We start from the raw sequence: 18,610 nt of genomic DNA on the forward strand, positions 1-18,610 counted from the left end.
TTCCTGAGCTCTTCAGCTCAAGGCTACCACCCTACCTCTTGAGCAATAGCACCACTTCTGGTTTTCTGGTGAGTAATTGGAGATAAGAGTCTCATGGACTTTTTAGTGCCTTGACTGGCTTTGAACTGCCATCCTCAGATCTCAGCCTCCTGAGTAGCTAGGATTACAGGTGTGAGCCTCCACACCTGGCTATCTTTATCTATTTTAGATGGTAAATTTTGTAAGGATAATACTAGATCCATCTACATGATAGCTAAGAAGTCTGATATATGGTGATGTTCTGATAAACTCTCTTTGGTGTTATCTTAAAAGTAGTTTTTCTTCTTTTCTGTTGTACAAAAGAGTGGGCTTCTTTATGACATTTTTATACATATATATATGATTCTAAATATTTCTTACTTATAGTATTGGTAGGTAATTTACTTGACTCTCTTTCCCCTCCTTGTCAGGTATCAGCAGTAGAGTCTTTGGAAGGCCCGTTGCTCCAAGTAGAAGGACTAAGTGATCTCAGGCTTGAGCTTCACAGCAAGAAGATGAACTTGCACTTGGTTCTCATAGATGAACTACACCGACACCTGTACATCAAATCCACTAGCCGAGTTGTGCAGCGGAACAAGGAAAAAGGGAAAATGAGGTTAGTTAAGAGCCTTTTTGCTAGTGGCTATGTCATTTACTTTATATTTTCTATAACATAATGTGTCTCTGAAATTTGAAGGTTTTTTTTTTTTTTTGTCAGTCCCGGGCTTGGGCTCCGGGCCTGAGCACTGTCCTTGGACTTTCTCAAGGCTAGCACTCTACCACTTGAGCTTCAGCACCACTTCCAGCTTTTTTCTATATATGTGGTGCCAAGGAATCGAACCAGGGTATTCATACATGCTAGGCAAGCACTCTACCACTAGGCCAAACTCCTGGCCCCATGAAGGTGGTTTTATAGTAGCAAATACTCCATATTCTGAGACTTACATCAGAGTTTGCTCATGTGTTCATTGCTCATTTACTGTGAGCGCATATAAGAAGCATTTCCTATGGACCTCTTACATTCTTGATTAGAGATACTCGTGTCTCAGAAGGATGTGAAAAAGAGGTCTTCAAATTGAATGATAAGTTAGCCAACTTAAAAACTACAGATAAAAATGAACTAAAGTTATAAGATTTTTTGTTACTTAGGGTTATATTGAGCTTTAAGCAATGATTCTTCAGAAATAGTTGAGGAAAGGTTTAGAGGGAACACTTTTCTTTGATTCTGTGGCTGGCTGTTTGTAGCATCAGTGCCTTAATAAAACTTAAGGATCTAGGTGGGTACGAAAAATTCACTAGGTTTGTGAAGACCTATGAGAATGACTGGATCTTAAGATTTGTTCATTGGGGTATTAATATATATATATATCAGGTAGCTGATATATGTTCTTCTAGCATTTCTTTAAGTAAACATTAGATTTTTTTCAAAGGGGATTTTAAGAATTATCTACTGAAATACACATGTTTGAGCCTTTTCATCTAGCAATGTATCAGAAAACCACTCGAGGCAGTGTATCCTGGGAATGAAGTCTTTCAAGACCTATTCTATTTTAACAAAAATTGCCAACTTTATGTGTGATACTTCAGTTTAGTCAGATACCTTGACAAAAAAAGAGAAATTTCTATCTCTTCTCAGCAGATGCTCACTAGAAAAATTGGAGTAGGCACATGAATTTTGCTAGGGACTATGTATGTACTTGAGATTCAAAATTAGATCTGAATAGGGAAGGTGGAAAGGTAACTTGAAGATTAGATCGAAATTGTGTTATTCTGTCAGTCACTCTTGCAGCAGAGTATGAACTAGTCTGTATGTGTGTGTGCATATATGTGTGTGTGTGTAAATAATAGAACCCAATCATTATGAGTTGTACACATTTCCTTGAGCTTTCAAGAGAACATTTATTTGAAAAGAAATTTTTCTTTCCTTTTTTTTTTTTTTTTTTTTTTTTTGCCAGTCCTGGAGCCTGAACTCAGTGCCTGCGTACTGTTCTTGGGCTTTCCTCAAGGCTAGCACTCTACCACTTGAGCCACAGTATCACTTCTGGCTTTTCTATGTTATGTGGTACCAAGGAATCGAGCCCAGGTCTTCATGGATGCTAGGCCAAACTCCTGGCCCTTATTTGAATTTTTGAAAATAAAGAAAATAAAGACTTAGAGATTAAGCTTGAGGCTTCTCAAATGTTCAAGAAACATGTTGTAACATCAGATGATTGTTTCAGATAACCTTGCCTTCCCTCTCCATTGTAGTGAAAGAAGTCTGTTTTCCACCCTTTGCATTTGTAGCTTTTGCTTTTTGGATCATTAGGACATTGGATACAGGCTTGAAACATGCTTGTGCTGCTAGGTATGCTTTCTCATGCATGACAATGACAGTGGATGTGAAGTATTAGAAACACATTGAATCATCCACAAACCAACAGACCTGCACAGCCTGGTTCCAATAGCCATCACTGTATATGCTTATTGTTTGTCGCACATCATTGAATTTTTGTGGTTTTATACAGCAGACATAGTTGTGTGAAACCATAATGGGGAGCTATAAGAATACTGTACTGAGAGATGCTGATAGAAATAGACCATAAATACATTTAAAAAATAAGAAAATTTGTCTTGATTTAAAACATTATACAGATGAAGTAACTATAGGGGTAGAAAATGGGCTGATCATAGAGAAGAAGAGGACAGGATGATAAAGGTGGTAAATAGGGAAAAGCAAAATGTGATTAATCTGACTGATTTTTAGGGTTTCTAAAGGATTACACTGAAACAATGAACTGAGTTGTGTTCATCTGAAGATCACAGATTGAAATCCTAATTCCATTTACCTCAGATTATGACTGTTTGGAGACAGAGTTAGAACTAAGTTAGAAAGAAATCATTAGGGTGAGTTCTAATCCAGTAGGAATACAAAAACAGATTAGCAAACTGTCACCAACAGAGACCCTGTGAAGACTGAAAAAATACACATCTATATGCAAGAGAGCAAGAAGCCAACTCTGATCATACCTTGTTCTCATATTTCTAGCTTTCAGAATATGATAAATTGCTGCTGCTCCTTGTCGTCGTCGTTGTCGTCATCTTCTTCCTCCTCCTCCTCCTCCTCCTCCTCCTCCTCCTCCTCCTCCTCCTCCTCCTCCTCCTCCTCCTCCTCCTCCTCCTCCTCCTCCTCCTCTTCTTCTTCTTCTTCTTCTTCTTCTTCTTCTTCTTCTTCTTCTTCTTCTTCTTCTTCTTCTTCTTCTTCTTCTCCTTCTTTTGCTGCTGCTGCTGCTGCTGCTGCTGCTGCTGCTGCTTTCTTCTTCTTTCTTCTTTTATTTTGGTAGGCCATGGACCTTGAACTCAGAGCCTGGATGTAGTCCTTGAGCTCTTTTACACAAGGCTTGTACTCTACCACTTTGAGCCACAGCACCACTTCTGGTTTCATGATTAATTGGAGATAAGAGTCTCATGGATTTTTCTTTCTCAGGCTGGCTTTGAACCACAAATCTCAGATCTCAGCCTCCTCCTGAGTAGCTAGGCTTACTGATGTGAGCCCCAATGCCTAGATCAAATTCCTTTTGTTTATAACCCAAGCTGCGACACTTGCTTAGTTGTGGCACCCTGAGAAAAATCAGTGTAAAGAGAAGTAGAAGCAGTAATTGGAAAGTATGTACTTAGAGGAGAGGGACTTAGGCAGACTAGAAGTGACATTGAGAACACATTTAGTTTTAGGATCTGGAATTTTAGCCAACCTTGCAGAAAAAACTGAGCAGTCCTTCCCCATCCCCCAACTTAAACTGGGCGTGGTAGGACAAGCTGTAATCTCAGTGATGCTTCAGGCTTAGGTATGAGTATATTAGTCTGTGGCTAGCCCCTGTGAAAACTCAGGACTCTATTTGAAAAATAACTGAAGCCAAAATGTGAGAAGCATCTCCCCAGTGGTAGAGTACCTGTTTACCAAGTGTTAGACTGAGTTTAAACCCCAGCATGGCCAGCCCCTCCCAACAAACAACTCTTGTACATGAAAAGAAAAATTGTTACCTGTTGTATATGATATAGTTTTTTGCTTAGCCAGTGTTCCTTGTTTTGTTTTGGACATCAAATGCCCAGGTAAAAGGCTTCATTTTCCATTCTCTTGTATAGTTAGAAGGACTGTGACTATTGGAACTTGTACTTGGAAATAATTGAATGATGACTCAAAGACAGAAGTTTTTTTTTTTTTGCCAGTTTTGGGCTTGGTCTCAGGGCCTGAGCACTGTCCTTGGACTTTCTCAAGGCTAGAGCTCTACCACTTGAGCCTCAGCACCACTTCTGGCTTTTTCTATATATGTGGTACCAAGGAATCGAACTTGGGTCTTCGTGCATGCTAGGCAAGCACTATAACCACTAGGCCAAACTCCCGGCCCAAGCTTTTTTTTTTTTTTTTGGTCTGTTCTGGGTCTTGAACTCTGGGCCTGGGCGCCATCCCTGAGCTTCAACTCAAGGCTAGTTTTAAAGGTGCCAACCAAACTGTTATGCTCCCTTTTTTGTTTTTCATTTGTCTCCTATCTCCCTCTCTAATCCGGAACATGGATTGACACCCTGAAATTGTCTTGGAAGTGAGATAACCTTGAAGATAGAAGCAATACCCTAAACTCTTTGAGAACATCTAACCTCATTTTGATTTCCTGAATGGGCTGCCTCATTTATGAGCGGAAAGAAAAAAACTTTGTTATATTAAGATTAATAATATTTTTTAAAGATATAATTAACTTCAATTTTGATATATGAACAAAGCAGAACTGTGGTACAACTGCATTTTTTTTGAACAGTAAAGTGAGTCAGCAGTGTTGAATAAAGGAGTTAGAACTGCATATTTATATACTCTAGCCAAGTAGACACTGATAAGTGTAGATAGAAATAGTGCCTCTTCAACATACATTTACAAACGAGAAATAAATTATTTGTGTTTTTTTTTCCCTTTGTGGGTCTTGAACTTAGGACCTGGGCTCTGTCCCTGAGCTTCATTCTGTTGCTCAAGGCTAGCACTTGAGCCACAGTGCCACTTCTGACCTTTTCTGTTTATGTGGAACTGAGGAATAGATCCTGGGGCATCATGCATGCTAGGCAAATACTGTATCACCGAGCCATATTCCCAGCCATAGTGTTTTTATTTCTAAGAAAAATATTTAAGGATGAACTTTCAGACATAAATTAAAATGATAAGAATGATAAAGTTATCTATACCTTAAAAATTGTGCCGACCACACATATATCATTAAATATACATATATATACATGTTTTGAGTATTTGTGTATGTGTGTATGTATGTATGTATGCATGTATATAAATGGACATATTTTTGTATAAGATCAAAAACAAACTGAAAACCATCTTTGAAAAAGAAAACCTATATGGTCAAGGAGTACTCCTTTTGTTTTTTTTTTTTTTGTCGATGGTGGGACTTTAATTCTGGGCCTGTGCACTGATTTCAGCACTTTTCAGTGCGAGGATTGGCTTTGAATGTGATCCTAAGATCTCAGCTTACTGATTAGCTAGGATTACAGGATTGAGCCACTGCACCCAGCTAAATCTTATTTATTTTAAGAGTATTTCTTAGCCCAGCATGGTGGCTTACGCCTGTAATCCTACCTACTCAGGAGGCTGAGATGTGAGGATCATGGTTCAAAGCCAGCAGGGGCACTAAAGTCCTTGGGACTCTTATCTCCAATTAACCTCTAGAAAACAGGAAGTGGGGCTGTGACTCAAGGGGGAGGGTGGTAGCCTTCAGCTGAAGAGCTTAGGGACAGCACCCAAGCCCGAAGTTGAAGCCCTGTGATCCACAATAAATAAATAAATAAGATTTATATACCTATATTAAAACAGTAGAGATTTGGAAATTTGAGGAGGCAAGAAATAAAAAGGAATACTGGATTTTTTTGTTTGTTTAAAGTGAGTTTTGTTTTTGTATTTGGGACTTTCAATAAAGAAATCATATTATTTAATTATTTATATATATATATTTAGAAGTTTGTGTATTATTTAAAGATTTAATTATAGTAAGTATAATATAGATGGAATACTTTTCATCCAGAAAGAAGACATGTATTTATAGGAAAATGGTAGCATTGGATATGATCACATTATGTGAGCTAAGCCAAGTTTGGAAAGGCACATACCATGTTTTCACTCATATATAAAAATAAGAAAATAATGTGACATGATGGTACAAAGGGACTATTGTGAGGGGCCCAGAGGGAGCGTATTAGGGGAAAGGAGAGGGTAATGAAGTCTGTGCTAGTAAATATGATAGAAATATGTTGTATAAATCTGTGAATGTAGATAATGAACCCTACTAAAAACTTACTAAGAAGGGAGGAAAACGTGGGATGTTAACGGTAATATATATAGCTTGGATTTGATCCATGCTATAGTCCTTGTTTAGCCTTGCTTCTTTGGACATCCTTAGACATCCTTCAGTATTATTTGTTACCTTTTTTTTTTTGTTGTTTTTGCCAGTCCTGGGCTTAAGCTCAGGGTCTGAGCATTGTCCTTGGATTTTTTTCTCAAGGCTAGAGCTCTACCATTTGAGCCTCAGCATCACTTCTGGCTTTTTCTAAGTATGTGGTACCAAGGAATCGAACCTGGGTCTTCGTGCATGCTAGGCAAGCACTCTACCACTAGGCCAAACTCCTGGCCTTGTTACCTATTTTTAAAGGTTCCTTTCTCTCTCAGTGTTCTTTGGGTTATGTTCAGCCAGAACTTAGAACTGTATAGAATTACTGTACTAGATATTCCCAATTCATTGCCTAAGTTAAATTTTCTTACTGAGGGCATATTATCTCTGACAGATATTTCTCAGCTCAGTTTGATTTACATCACTTTTATGAGCATTTGCTCCTCTACTTGCTGCTCCAGCTGCTCCGGTTATAGAGGTGTAAGTTTTAGTTTCTAGATTTACAGCTTAAAGTTCAAACCACCTCTGTCAATCTTTGGTTTGACAATAAAATCAGCCAGATGATGTGAAGATATAAATTTTTAGACATAATTGAAACTACCTATTACTAAGGGAAAGAACAGAAATGCACTAATTAAAAAGCAAATGTTTAATAAGCTGAAGAGCAATTGTTCTAATAAGCTGGCAGCACTTGAAACTCTTAAAAAAAGCATTTTTCATGAGTTGAAATTTTGAAATCAAACATATTTAGAAGCAGATTCTTATGATCTGGGTTGTTGATTAATGACCAGTAAGAGCTTGGGGTTATGAAGGAAGTGACTGTTACTTGTTTTAGTAGTTAGTAAGTAGCAATACACTATCTGCCACAGCACAGTTGGTGGCTTTGGTGGCACTGTCTTAAGGTAGGAGGGGTGTAGTCTCACTTGTCATTTTCGCCTCTCGAGTATGAGTCTGAGTGGATTTTAAGTAAAAATTTGTAATATGATACTATTTTAAAAGAAAAAAAATCCTGTCAGTATTTCTTACAAATTTAACTAGCCAGAGGATTTGAATTAATCACCAACTTCAGAACAAGACTATCTTTTTCTTTCTTTTCTAAAATACTTTGAGAGATTTAAAGGTCTTTGAAAGAATCAATAAATACCTTTCCACTTTATCTCTGATATATGGTGAGAAGAAGCTTTCTTTTCTCTTCTGGGATGAAATCTAAGGTACAGAGTATTTCAGTGTGTTACTCTGTCACAGTACCTAGCTCTCCGCTTAGCCTCCTTGTCAGTAGTCACTAAATGAGTAGGTGTGCCCCCTTTCTCTCTTGACTTTTGAAGCCAAGTCCTCCATAAAAGAGTAAAGGGGGAAAAAAAAGAAAGAAAATCATTTCCAGTGTTACTTGCCTTTGGGTTAGTGCTCACAAAGGAGAAAATTGAGGCCTGAGGAAAAATTTTAGAGCAAGAAAGATGGCTCTATGAAAATAGTTTTGCAGTAAATTGACTTTCTAAAAGTTTATTGGAGTTTGAGGACCCTTCTGGCCCTGATTATAAAGTCGGGAGGTTATGTTTTTCAAAGTTGAAATGGCAAGTCATTTATCACCCTGTGTTTAACTGAAATAGATTTTTTGGTTAAAGATGAGGAAATAATAGCAGGTTTTAATCTCCTGTGAATGATGTGCATATCTGTGTGAATAGAGGAGTTCACCATTATAGGTTCTTGTCAGTGCACACATAGGTACTAACTGTACTGCTTTTGTACAGCACGTTAGGTCATATTCTAGCTGTACTCAAATACCCTAGCTGACATCTTTTATTTATCTTGCTTTATAAATAGCTTCTTTATTATGTAACTATGTATAAAATGTTATGTATTATTCCTACATTCCTGTCATTTACAGTGGAAATTAATTTTTTCTTAATTAGCAGCAGCACTATATACCTCATTGATAATACTGTCTATGGGCTTGTGTATCCAAGGAATTAAGGATCTGGCTATAGCTGGTTTTCCTTTAGTAGTTAAAACAGTAGTGGTTTAAAAAAGTAACTGAGTAGAAGACAACTTTAGAAGACAAGTGTAGTGGCACATACTAAAGGATGAGATGCTAAGATTACAGTGTGAACCTCTGGATACCTGGTCAGATGATTCTTTTTTTTTTTTTTGGTCATTTTCTTTTTCTTTTTTGCTTTGTTGTTGTTGTTATATTTGTTCTGGGGCTTGAATTCAGGGTCTGGGTGCTGTCTTTGAGTTTCTTTTCCTTAAGCCTAGTGCTATGTTACTTGAGCTATTGCTCTATTTTGGCTTTTAACTGAGTAGTTTATTGTGGATAAAAGTTTCAAAGACTTTCCTTCCCAGGCTGGTTTTGAACTCTGATCCTCAGAACTCAGCCTTCTGAGTAGCTGGGATTATAGGCATGAGATACTAGCCTTTAGCAGTGATTCCATTTTTCAGAAGCAGTGTGGGATTTTATTTGTTTTAGCATTGCCTAAATTCTGGTACTTAGCAGATATATTTATAAATTAACAAGTTAATTTGAAAATTTGTTTGTAATCTTTGTATCATTTAAAATCAATTTTAAAGTAAATCATTTGGAAGAGAAGCTAGCTTATTTTTGTGGGGAAAGATAGTAAATGCTGAATAAACCTCTGAAATTCTTTAAGTCAGCTTTTATTGTGGTTTTCAATTTGTTGAAATTTGTAAGCTTCTTATGGGAAAAACTAAAATCTGTGAATTCTTCAAATATGTCCAAATCTCTAACATAAGGAAAACACAACCTTGAAAGATTAAGTACTGTTAAACCACTAAATGCTAATGGCTCATGCTTGTCATCCCTGCTACTCAGTCGATAAACTGGAGGATCAAGGTTTAAACAGAGAAGACAGAAAAGTTTGAGAAATTCAATCTCTAACTAAGGAGGGGAGACAAAAACCTGGGTTACAGTTGTGGCACAAGTAGAAGGATACCAGCTATGAGCAAGTAAGCTCATCAAGCCCCCAGTAACTACAAAAAAAAAAAGAAAGAAAAAGAAAAGGTAATATTAGGCCAGGTACTGGTGGCTTACACGTGTGATTGTAGCTACTCAGGAGGCTGATATCTGAAGACTATGGTTAGAAATTAGCCTGGCTAGGACAGTGCAGTCCATGAGACCCTTATCTCTGATTAACAACCAAAAAGCTCCAGAAGTGGAGCTGTGCTAATTTGCAGAGTACTAGCGTTGGGGAAAAAGAAAAAAAAAAAAAGCTCAGGAGTTCAAGCTCAGGAGCAGTGTGAGCGTGTGTGCACAGGGACAAATGAATACACACACACACACACACACACATACACACACAGAGTACTGTTAAAACTCTACTTAGTTGTCATGATCTGATTTGTATTCTCTCTCTCTTTTCTTTCTTTCTTCCTTTTTTTTTTGGCAACGACTTTACTGCCGAGTAGTAAGGTGTAGCAACATGGCCTAGTTTCATTATATGGCAGTAATCCAGAAGACCTTGGTTGCCCTTATGTGTTAAACATAGCACTGGAATGAAAAGAGAAAGTAAGCTAAACACAACCTCAGAATACATTTTTACACTGTTAGCTGTGACAAACAAATATCACTTTGCTGGAAATATGCTTGGGAGTTGTTAAAATTCACAGTGTAGATGGTCCCTGAGGAAAGGAGAGTGAGAAGAGCTGGCACTGAGTGGACTTCAGTTGGTTTTGGGTGAAGTACTAACTTGCTTCTTGTCTCTGTAGCTCCCATGTGAAAGATGTCTCTCCTGGTCCTCTGATGGATGTTACAAACCTTCCTACTCCACGCAAATTCCTTGATGCGGCTCAATTTTCTGCTGTGGGAAGCTCAACTGGTAAGTTTTTTATTTCTTACTCACTAAACTTTTTATATGCTGCAATCCATCTTGAAAACCTGGATGGCTTGTGGGGCAGGAGCTGGGGCTGAGAAGGCCTGAGCTAAGTGCCTTGGAACCTGATGAGTCTTTTGTGACCTTCATAGGAAATAAGATGAAAAGCCATGGCTGGGCCTGTTGCATTATCTAGGTTGAAAGCTGGCTGCTAGCACCAGCTTGTCTGCATATCCCAGCTGTTGGATGTGTTTTATTACACCAGCACCATTTAGTTTTCTCAAGTTGCACTTGAGTGCTTTTTGGAAGAGCCTGGACTTTTTGCTCTACTCTCTAATACTTGATACTGGATAGTAGGATCTTTTTTTTTTTTCATATATTTTTCATTGTAATTAATAGAAGGGTTACAGTATATTCACCAGATGGATAGTAAGATCTTATGGCATGAAAACAATACAATTGAGGGCAAACTTGTATTGTGAACAAAGGGAGGCAAGTCTCCTTTCTTGTAACTTCAGCTCCAACCAGTCAACTTGAACTTAAAGGAGTTAGCATTGACCAAAGGAACTAGTTTACTCGTAAGAGTAAGAAAAAAGCAGCAAGCTTTTATTGATCTATTTGGGGTAGATTAAATTTGGCAACAGTCCATGGTCTTGGGTACAGTTTTTAAAAATATGTTTTCTTCCCTTTGTGCAGGCATTCTAGCCTTAAAGCTTGCAGGCTAGCAGGCAGAGACTTAATCCAGGAACTGAGTTTCTTATGTTGCCATCATGGGACAAATGTCCTACTCTTAGGGAGAAACTTTATAAGGCTGAAGAGCTTCTGTTGCTTGCGCCGCTGAAAAAGTACAGCTGTAAGGTAGAAAAAGCATACCACAGGGGCAGGGAGTTTGGCCTAGTGGTAGAGTGCTTGCCTAGCATGCACGAATACCCGGGTTCGATTCCTTGGTACCACATACTTAGAAAAATGCCAGAAGTGGTGCTGAGGCTCAAGTGGTAGAGTTCTAGCCTTGAGAAAAATCAAGGACAGTCCTCAGGCCCAGAGCTTAAGCCCAGGACTAGTAAAAAAAAAAAAAAAAAAAAAAAAAAGCATACCACAGCTCCCCTGTGTAGTAGCCAACCCTGCATTATAGTCTTGAACAAAATGTTTCCTAAGTTATCAACATGTCTATATGCAAAGCTAGGTGGGGTCTAAATGAGAACTTGGGGCAACAGAAGGGATAGTTACGGCATGGCGACCCAGCTGCCAAACTGAGGAGAGATTTATAGACTAGGAAAAATTAAGTTTATTTATTTTTTGTATCCTAACAATTCTTTCTTGTTTTCTTGTTCATTTTTGTAGCTGTCTTGAACCCCACAGGTTTTAGTTTGATTTTGTCATAAGGGGTATTGAACAGTCTGATACCATTCTGATTTTGGTGCCTAACCTGGTGTTGGATGGCAAAGCTGTTGAGAGTGTATTTTTAATGGATAACAGATTAAGGCCCCAGAGTTTATTTACCTTTTGTTCTCTTATGGTAGTTTTTACCTGTCTCACTGAGAGCTTTTACCCAATTGTTTAATGTATTCCACTTTACATCTGGTCCTTGAGAGTAGGTATAGGAATCACACCTATGACCTCATTCATTTTCTGTCTTCATGCATGCTCACACATAGTACATTTTAAGGCAATATCCACACATTACTACCTTGTTTTTGGTGTGACGTTATATCTTTTCGAATAACATAAAGGAGAGCCATTTTGATCTGGAAAGATTTATTTTATTTTGGATGCAAAGAATTAGGGGAGTGGCTCACACTTGCACCCTTTTTACAATTCAGCTTACTTGAGTTCAGAAAGCATCTGGGCTTCTGTGGAGGGTTTCTGCCCTTTGAATCTTTGGAGAGAAGAGTATTAAATGTGCCTTACCTTGCAACCAAACTCTTCAGTGTCTTAAAAAGAAAAAATTAAAAGAAGCCTCATAATGTCTCTTACTGACTGTCAGGTAAAAATTAGTTCTTGAAGTTTTTATTAGTTTTATGATTCTAAACAACTTGAAATAATATAAAACTAGAATAAATAGAAAAATAGCTTAGATTTAATAAACATATGTATTTTTTACAATTACTCGAAAGTGTTTCTTTTGAGAACTTAATACTATATTGTTATTTCTGGCACATATTTCATTATCTTCAAAATTTCATATAATTAAATTATTTTAGGATTATTTAGACTTGCAACTTAACATTTATTAGTTTTACTGTAGAAAAACCTGGGAATTGCTTCATGATAAAGTTTGCTTGAAAAACCATAGAAGCTTAAGATATTTTATAAAAGTGGTTTTAAAATCAAACCTTACCTTGGAATTTGGAAAGGTTGTATTTTTTCCTTTTTGTTGATTTCACTAAAAATTTGACATCATTTGAACCTTTATAGAGCCTAAAATTATGGAACAAAAATTTATGTATACTTAAATTAATTTTGGGGCCAGGAGTTTGACCTAGTGGTAGAGTGCTTGCCTAGCATGCACAAAGACCTGGGTTCAATTCCTTGGTACCACATACATAGAAAAAAGCAAGCAGTGGTGTTGAAGCTCAAGTGGTAGAGCTCTAGCCTTGAGAAAGTCCAAGGACAGTGCTCTGGCCCTGAGCTCAAGCCTAGGACTGGCAAAAAAAAAATAATAATTTTATTTATTTATTTTTGTTCATGTGGTACTAAGGCATTGAACCCAGGATCTCATACATGGTAGACAAACCCATATGTATACTTTTCTATTTTACCTCTTCACCTTTTTTTTTAGAAATTACAGCTATTACATCTTTGCATTTTTGTTGTGAGCCATTATTATGCTTACCCCAGGTATATTAATTTATGTAAATGTTACTGAGTCAGTTCCCAAGTAAAAAGAAACTGGCTTGTGAAGAAGTGCTAGGGTAGGCTTAACAAATGAATATACTATATTAATATAAAATAAGCTAAAAATCCAATTATGGAAAATGCAAATAGAACTAATTTTGCTTCATTTACTATTCTTATCAACACAAATACTTGCTTTTTGATGGCTCTATTTTTGTTCAGATTGAAGTTAGCAATGATTATTAGGGGAGTTCTGCTGACACAATTGACCACAGAATTATTAGGTGTAATTCTTGAAGAACTTCAGTTTAACGGAGTTAGGACCATTTTGGCAACTGTTTTTAGAGATATGTACAAACTTCCTGTTTGATGAAAGACTGGAGACTTGATACCATGGTTTTTCTGTGATTTAATTAAATAAAGGTGGTGGGAATATTGTTCATTAAAATCATTAATAGGGCCTGATGTTTGGCCTAGTGGTAGAGTGCTTGCCTAGCAAGCATGAAGACCCAGGTTCGATTCCTCGGTACCATATACATAGAAAAAGAAAGCCAGAAATAGTACTGTGGTTCAAGTGGTAGAGCTCTAGACTTGAAAAAGCCCAAGGACGATGGTCAGGCCCTGAGCTCAAGCTCCAGGACTGGGCAAAAGAAAAAAATTATTAATAGCAGACCTTAAGATGTTTTTAATATATGAAAGTGTGTTTAAGGTGTGAAATAATACCTTTAGCGCTTTTCATGAATAAGTCAGTCCATCAACAGACTTCTGAGATAGGTTTTATTAATAGTTCCATGTGACAGATAAAGAAACTGAGCACTGGGAGGCTAATAATTGACTTACGTCTACAACTGATAAGGAGCAGAAATATGATTTCAACTCAGGAAACTTTCAGATTGTGCTTTTCTAATTAGTTTGTTTTGCTGAAAATAAGTTAGGTATGCTGTGTGTTAGTTTTCCAATCACAGACATGCAGTGGTTTAAGCAATGTAAATTTCTTATCTTTCTGTTGTGTAGGTTGAGTTTGGGCAAAGTCAAAGTGCTGGCAGAGCTGTGCTCCATTTTGGAGGCTCCAGAGGGGCTACTTTGTTGGCTTATGACCCCTTTCTCCTTGTTCAAACCCACATGGCTGGTTGATATCCATGTTACCTTGCTTCTCTCCCTCTCATTTTTATGTGTCCTATTTTTTTTTTTTTTTGGTGGGTCAATGGGCTTGAACTTGGCCTGGGCGTTGTCCCGGAGCTCTTCAGCTCAAGGCTACCACCCTACCCTTGAGCCAAGTCCCACTTCTGTTTTCTAGAGGTTAATTGGAGGTAAGAGTCTCAGATCCTTTTGCACCTGGTCTGGCTTTGAACTTTGATCTTCAGATCTTAGCCTCTTGAGTAGCTAGGATTACAGGCATGAGCCACTGCACCCAGCCTTCCTAATTTCTTTTAAAAGGACTACTATGATGAGATTGAGCCCACTAGGATAATTCATGAGGATCTTTTTACTTCTAAATCTTCATCCTTTATCACATCTGCAAAGTCTCCCTTTCCATATACAGTGACCTATTCATAGACTTTGAGGTTGAGGATATATTTGGAAGAACAACTGTTTCATTGTTCACTATTGATTGGCAGACCTAAGTTGTCTTTAGAAGCCAATGTGAACAATTTTACCCTCTTGAAATAATATAGTATAGCTTTTTTGAGACATTGTAGTTCTAGTTTTTATGACATATATTAATCTAGGTCACATTAGTAAAGGGGGTTGCACAAATGGGCAATACTTAAATCATGTAAAGACTACATATAATGTTACTAAGTACATAGGAAAGTATGGGACTGATGAAATATATTACAATACAGGGCAGAAATTTTGCTTATTCTTAGCAATGAAAAGTCCTAACAGTCTGTTTGTGGAGTGCTCTGTAAGTCAGTCTGGAAAGTAATAGACATTTCAGTAGGGAATTTAATATAGGCTCTTAAACCTTCCCCTCATCTTGTGAAACAGTAGGATTGAGGGGTATAATCCATTAGAATGGACATTTTTGTACAATGCAGTTTTTTTTTTTTTTGCCAGTCGTGAGGCTTGAACTCAGGGCCTGAGCACTGTCCTTGGACTTTTCTCAAGGTTAGAACTGTACCACTTGAGTCACAACACCACTTCCAGCTTTCTTCTATGTATGTGGTATTGAGGAATCGAACCTGGGTCTTCGTGCACCCTAGGCAAGCACTCTACCACTAGGCCAAACTCCCGGCTAGAATGGACATTTTTATAGAATAAATTCCAATAGAGAGTCCCTGGATGGAACAGATTTCCCATTGGGGTGCTATAAATTAAGGTTGGAGCTGATTCTTGAAAACTTTCATGTTATTATTAATTAAATGAGAATTTTGATTGCTTTCGGATGAGTCATTTTTCAGATACAGTATTTAGAGCTACAGTTGTGAGTGGTTTCTCAGTGAGAGATTTTTCCTGTCATAGTTTCTGGGTTATCATTTGCAAAATATATTTTATTATTTAATGGATGCAAAAGTACTATGAGGTAGTTAGGGTAGATGCTATTATCAGTAGCATTGTGATATATTTGCATTTAAAAATTTGTATTATTAAGTAGTTATACAAGGTTTATAATTCCATAAGTAAGGTTATGAGTAAAATGCTTCTTGGTCAATGTCACTTCTTTTTTCTCCCTCTTTTTCTCCCTCTTGTCTCTGCCCTTAAATTACATGGTTCATTTTTACATAATGCACATTGAATATAATGACTTCATTTGCTTTCCCTTTTTACCTCAACTTCTGTGCCCTGCTTTTGCCCACCCTGCCCAAAACATGTTTCTATTTTCTGTAATAGCATTTAAAGTATACTTTGCAATGAACCTTATCAAGGAGGTACTTTTACAATGTCAATTATAAAACTTCGAAGAAGAAATTGTAAAAGACAGCAGTTGGAAAGAATCTACATATTTCTAATTTGATGGAATTAATACTAGGAAAATGGCCATACTGCCAAAGGCAGTCTTTAAATGCTATGCAATACCCATCAAAATCCATCAAAGTCATTCTCGGATTCAGAGAAAACAGTCCTTAAATTGTAAGAGCTGAGGTGCTGGGAGGAGTCCCTCAGCACAGAACAATAAACTGGGCCCAGGTACCAAGCTAGACGTAGGTGGGGTGTCAGATGGCCATCTTGGCTTTGTTTATTCCTGGGGGTCACAATACTATGTTGTATTTATTTAGTAATAGCTTTTCTAATTTTTTCTTGTTATTATTACTTATATAAGGAGAGCAGCTTCAGGATCTTCTTACATTCTAAAGCTCTTCTTATATACTAAATTGTGATAAAATTAGTAATTTCTTCCTTTCTTTTTACCATTACCATGGTTTAAACTCAGGGCTTCATGTATACTCATTGTACTTGTTTGGCTCACGCTCTACTACTTTTGTGTCTGTATCCTAAGTTCTTTTTTTATTTTATTTTTTATTTTTTTGTTAGTCTTGGGGCTTTAACTTAGGGCCTGAACACTATCCTTGGATTTTCCTCAAGGCTATTGCTCTACCACTTGAGCCACAGCACCACTTCCAGCTTTTCTATGTATGTGGTATGGAGAAATCAAACCTGGGTCTTTGTGCATGCTAGGCAAGCACTCTACCACTAAGCCAAATTCCCAGCCCCTAAGTTCTTCCTTTACAAAGCATTTTTTTTTTTAAATTGTAAAGGTGCTGTTCAGAGGGGTTAAAGTTACATAAGTAATGTAATGAGTACATTTCTTGTCCCAACAGTATTTTCCCCTCCCTTTTGTTTTCTCCCACTTTCCCTCCCTTCCATTTCCCTGACAAGTTGTAAAGTTCATGTAGTGTCTTGTGAGTATCTCTGTTGCATTGGTTTACCCTTGGTCCTTTGTCCTCTTTGATTTCCCCAATCAGATAAACACATATACAAGATACAGGGTACCAAATAAAAAATAGTGACAGAGGGCATAAACCAAAGGACAAAACACACAAGAAAAAGAAATAACTGTACACCGTACATTAAAAAAAAATAGCAACATACCAAAAAAGACAAATAAAAAAACCCCTCTTGTTTCTATATCTTGGAGTTCATTTCTATTAGCATCATTTTATATTGTCATATGTGCTTAGATATTGAGCAATTATGTTCCTCTGCTAGGACTATCCTAGACATATACTAATTATTATAAATGAGGGAAATCATGGAGTCTATGGTTCTTTGAATCTGGTTTACTTCATTTAATACAATTTTTTTTAGTCTTTCCAGTTCCTACAATGTGATGTCATTCTTTCTGATGGAAGAATAGAATTGTATTGTGTTTTATACCATATTTTCTTGGTCCTTTCTTCTATTGAGGGGCATCTTGATTGGTTTCATATCGTAATTATAGTAAATAATGCTACACTGGACATGGTTGTGTTGGTAGCTTTAGTGTGGCTTTATTTGTGATCATATGGGTAAATGTCCAAGAGTGGGATTTCTGCGCCTTAGGGGAGCTCTATGTTTATTCTTTTGATGAAGCTTCATACTGCTTTTCAGAGTATTGAACCAATGTACATTACCACCAACAGAGTACTAGTATTCCCTTTTGGCCATATCTCTGCAGTGTCTATTATTATTTGTTTTCTTGAAAATGACCATTCTAACTGCGATAAGGTGAAATCTCAATGTAGTTTTGATTTGCATTTCTTTTATGTCTAGAGATGTTGAACATTTCTTCATGTATCTATTGGCTATTTTTATTTCCTCTCCAGAGAAGGCTCTTTTTTATTCTCTAGCCCAATTATTAATGGAGTTAATAAGGATTTGTTATTGGGGGGGTTTAAGTGTTTGAGCTCTAGATATAGTTTAGATATGAGGTCCTTGTCTGTGGTATAACAAGTGCAGTTCTCCCATCTGTGGGCTATTTATATAGCTAGTTATGTCCTTTGCCATGCAGAAACTCTGCAGTTTTATGCAATCCCATTTATCTAGCCTTTCTTTAATTTGTTTCTGGATCTTTATTTAGGAAGTTTTGACCTGTGCTAAGGAGCGCTAGTATATTCCCTATCCCTCCTGTAATATTTTCAGGGTATGTGTCCTCACCTTGAGTCTTTGATCCACTTTGAGGTGATTCTTTAGGAGGATGATATATAAAGATCTAACTTAAATTTTCTACTTGAGTATAGCCAGTTCTGCCAGCACCATTTGGTGAAGAGGCTGTCTTTCTTCTGTTTGATGATTTTGGCTCCATTTTTAAGGATTAGGTGGTCATAGGTCTGTGGGATCATTTCAGTTCTTCAGTTTTAGTCCTTTGGTCATCAGGGCTGTTCATGTGACAGTAACAATCTGTAACTACCACTTTGAGTTTGAAGTTTGGTGTTATTCCTCTAGCACTTTTTTTTCCACCCCCTGCTAAGGATTGTTTTGCTGTTCGGAGTCTTCTTCTTCTCCTTCTTTTTTTTTTTTTTGATGGGTCATGGGGCTTGAACTCAGGGCCTGGGCACTGTCCCTGAGCTCTTCAGCTCAAGGCTACCACCCTACCCC

At 37.3% G+C, this 18,610-nt stretch overlaps 1 protein-coding gene across 1 annotated transcript in view; it reads left to right on the forward strand.

Annotated features, from left to right (window-relative positions):
• The window catches only part of Exoc4 (exocyst complex component 4), a 662,437-nt gene that overhangs the window by 55,854 nt on the left and 587,973 nt on the right, over positions 1-18,610 (forward strand). Inside the window, exons 4-5 of the mRNA XM_090333323.1 lie at positions 450-634; positions 10,152-10,261. Of these exons, the coding sequence (XP_090189449.1) occupies positions 450-634; positions 10,152-10,261 (295 nt within the window). The remainder of the gene's footprint in view (positions 1-449; positions 635-10,151; positions 10,262-18,610) is intronic.

The sequence above is a fragment of the Megascapheus bottae genome, chromosome 5 (assembly GCF_031878675.1).
Source record: "Megascapheus bottae isolate mThoBot1 chromosome 5, mThoBot2.hap1, whole genome shotgun sequence".
Classification (NCBI taxonomy): Eukaryota; Metazoa; Chordata; class Mammalia; order Rodentia; family Geomyidae; genus Megascapheus; species Megascapheus bottae.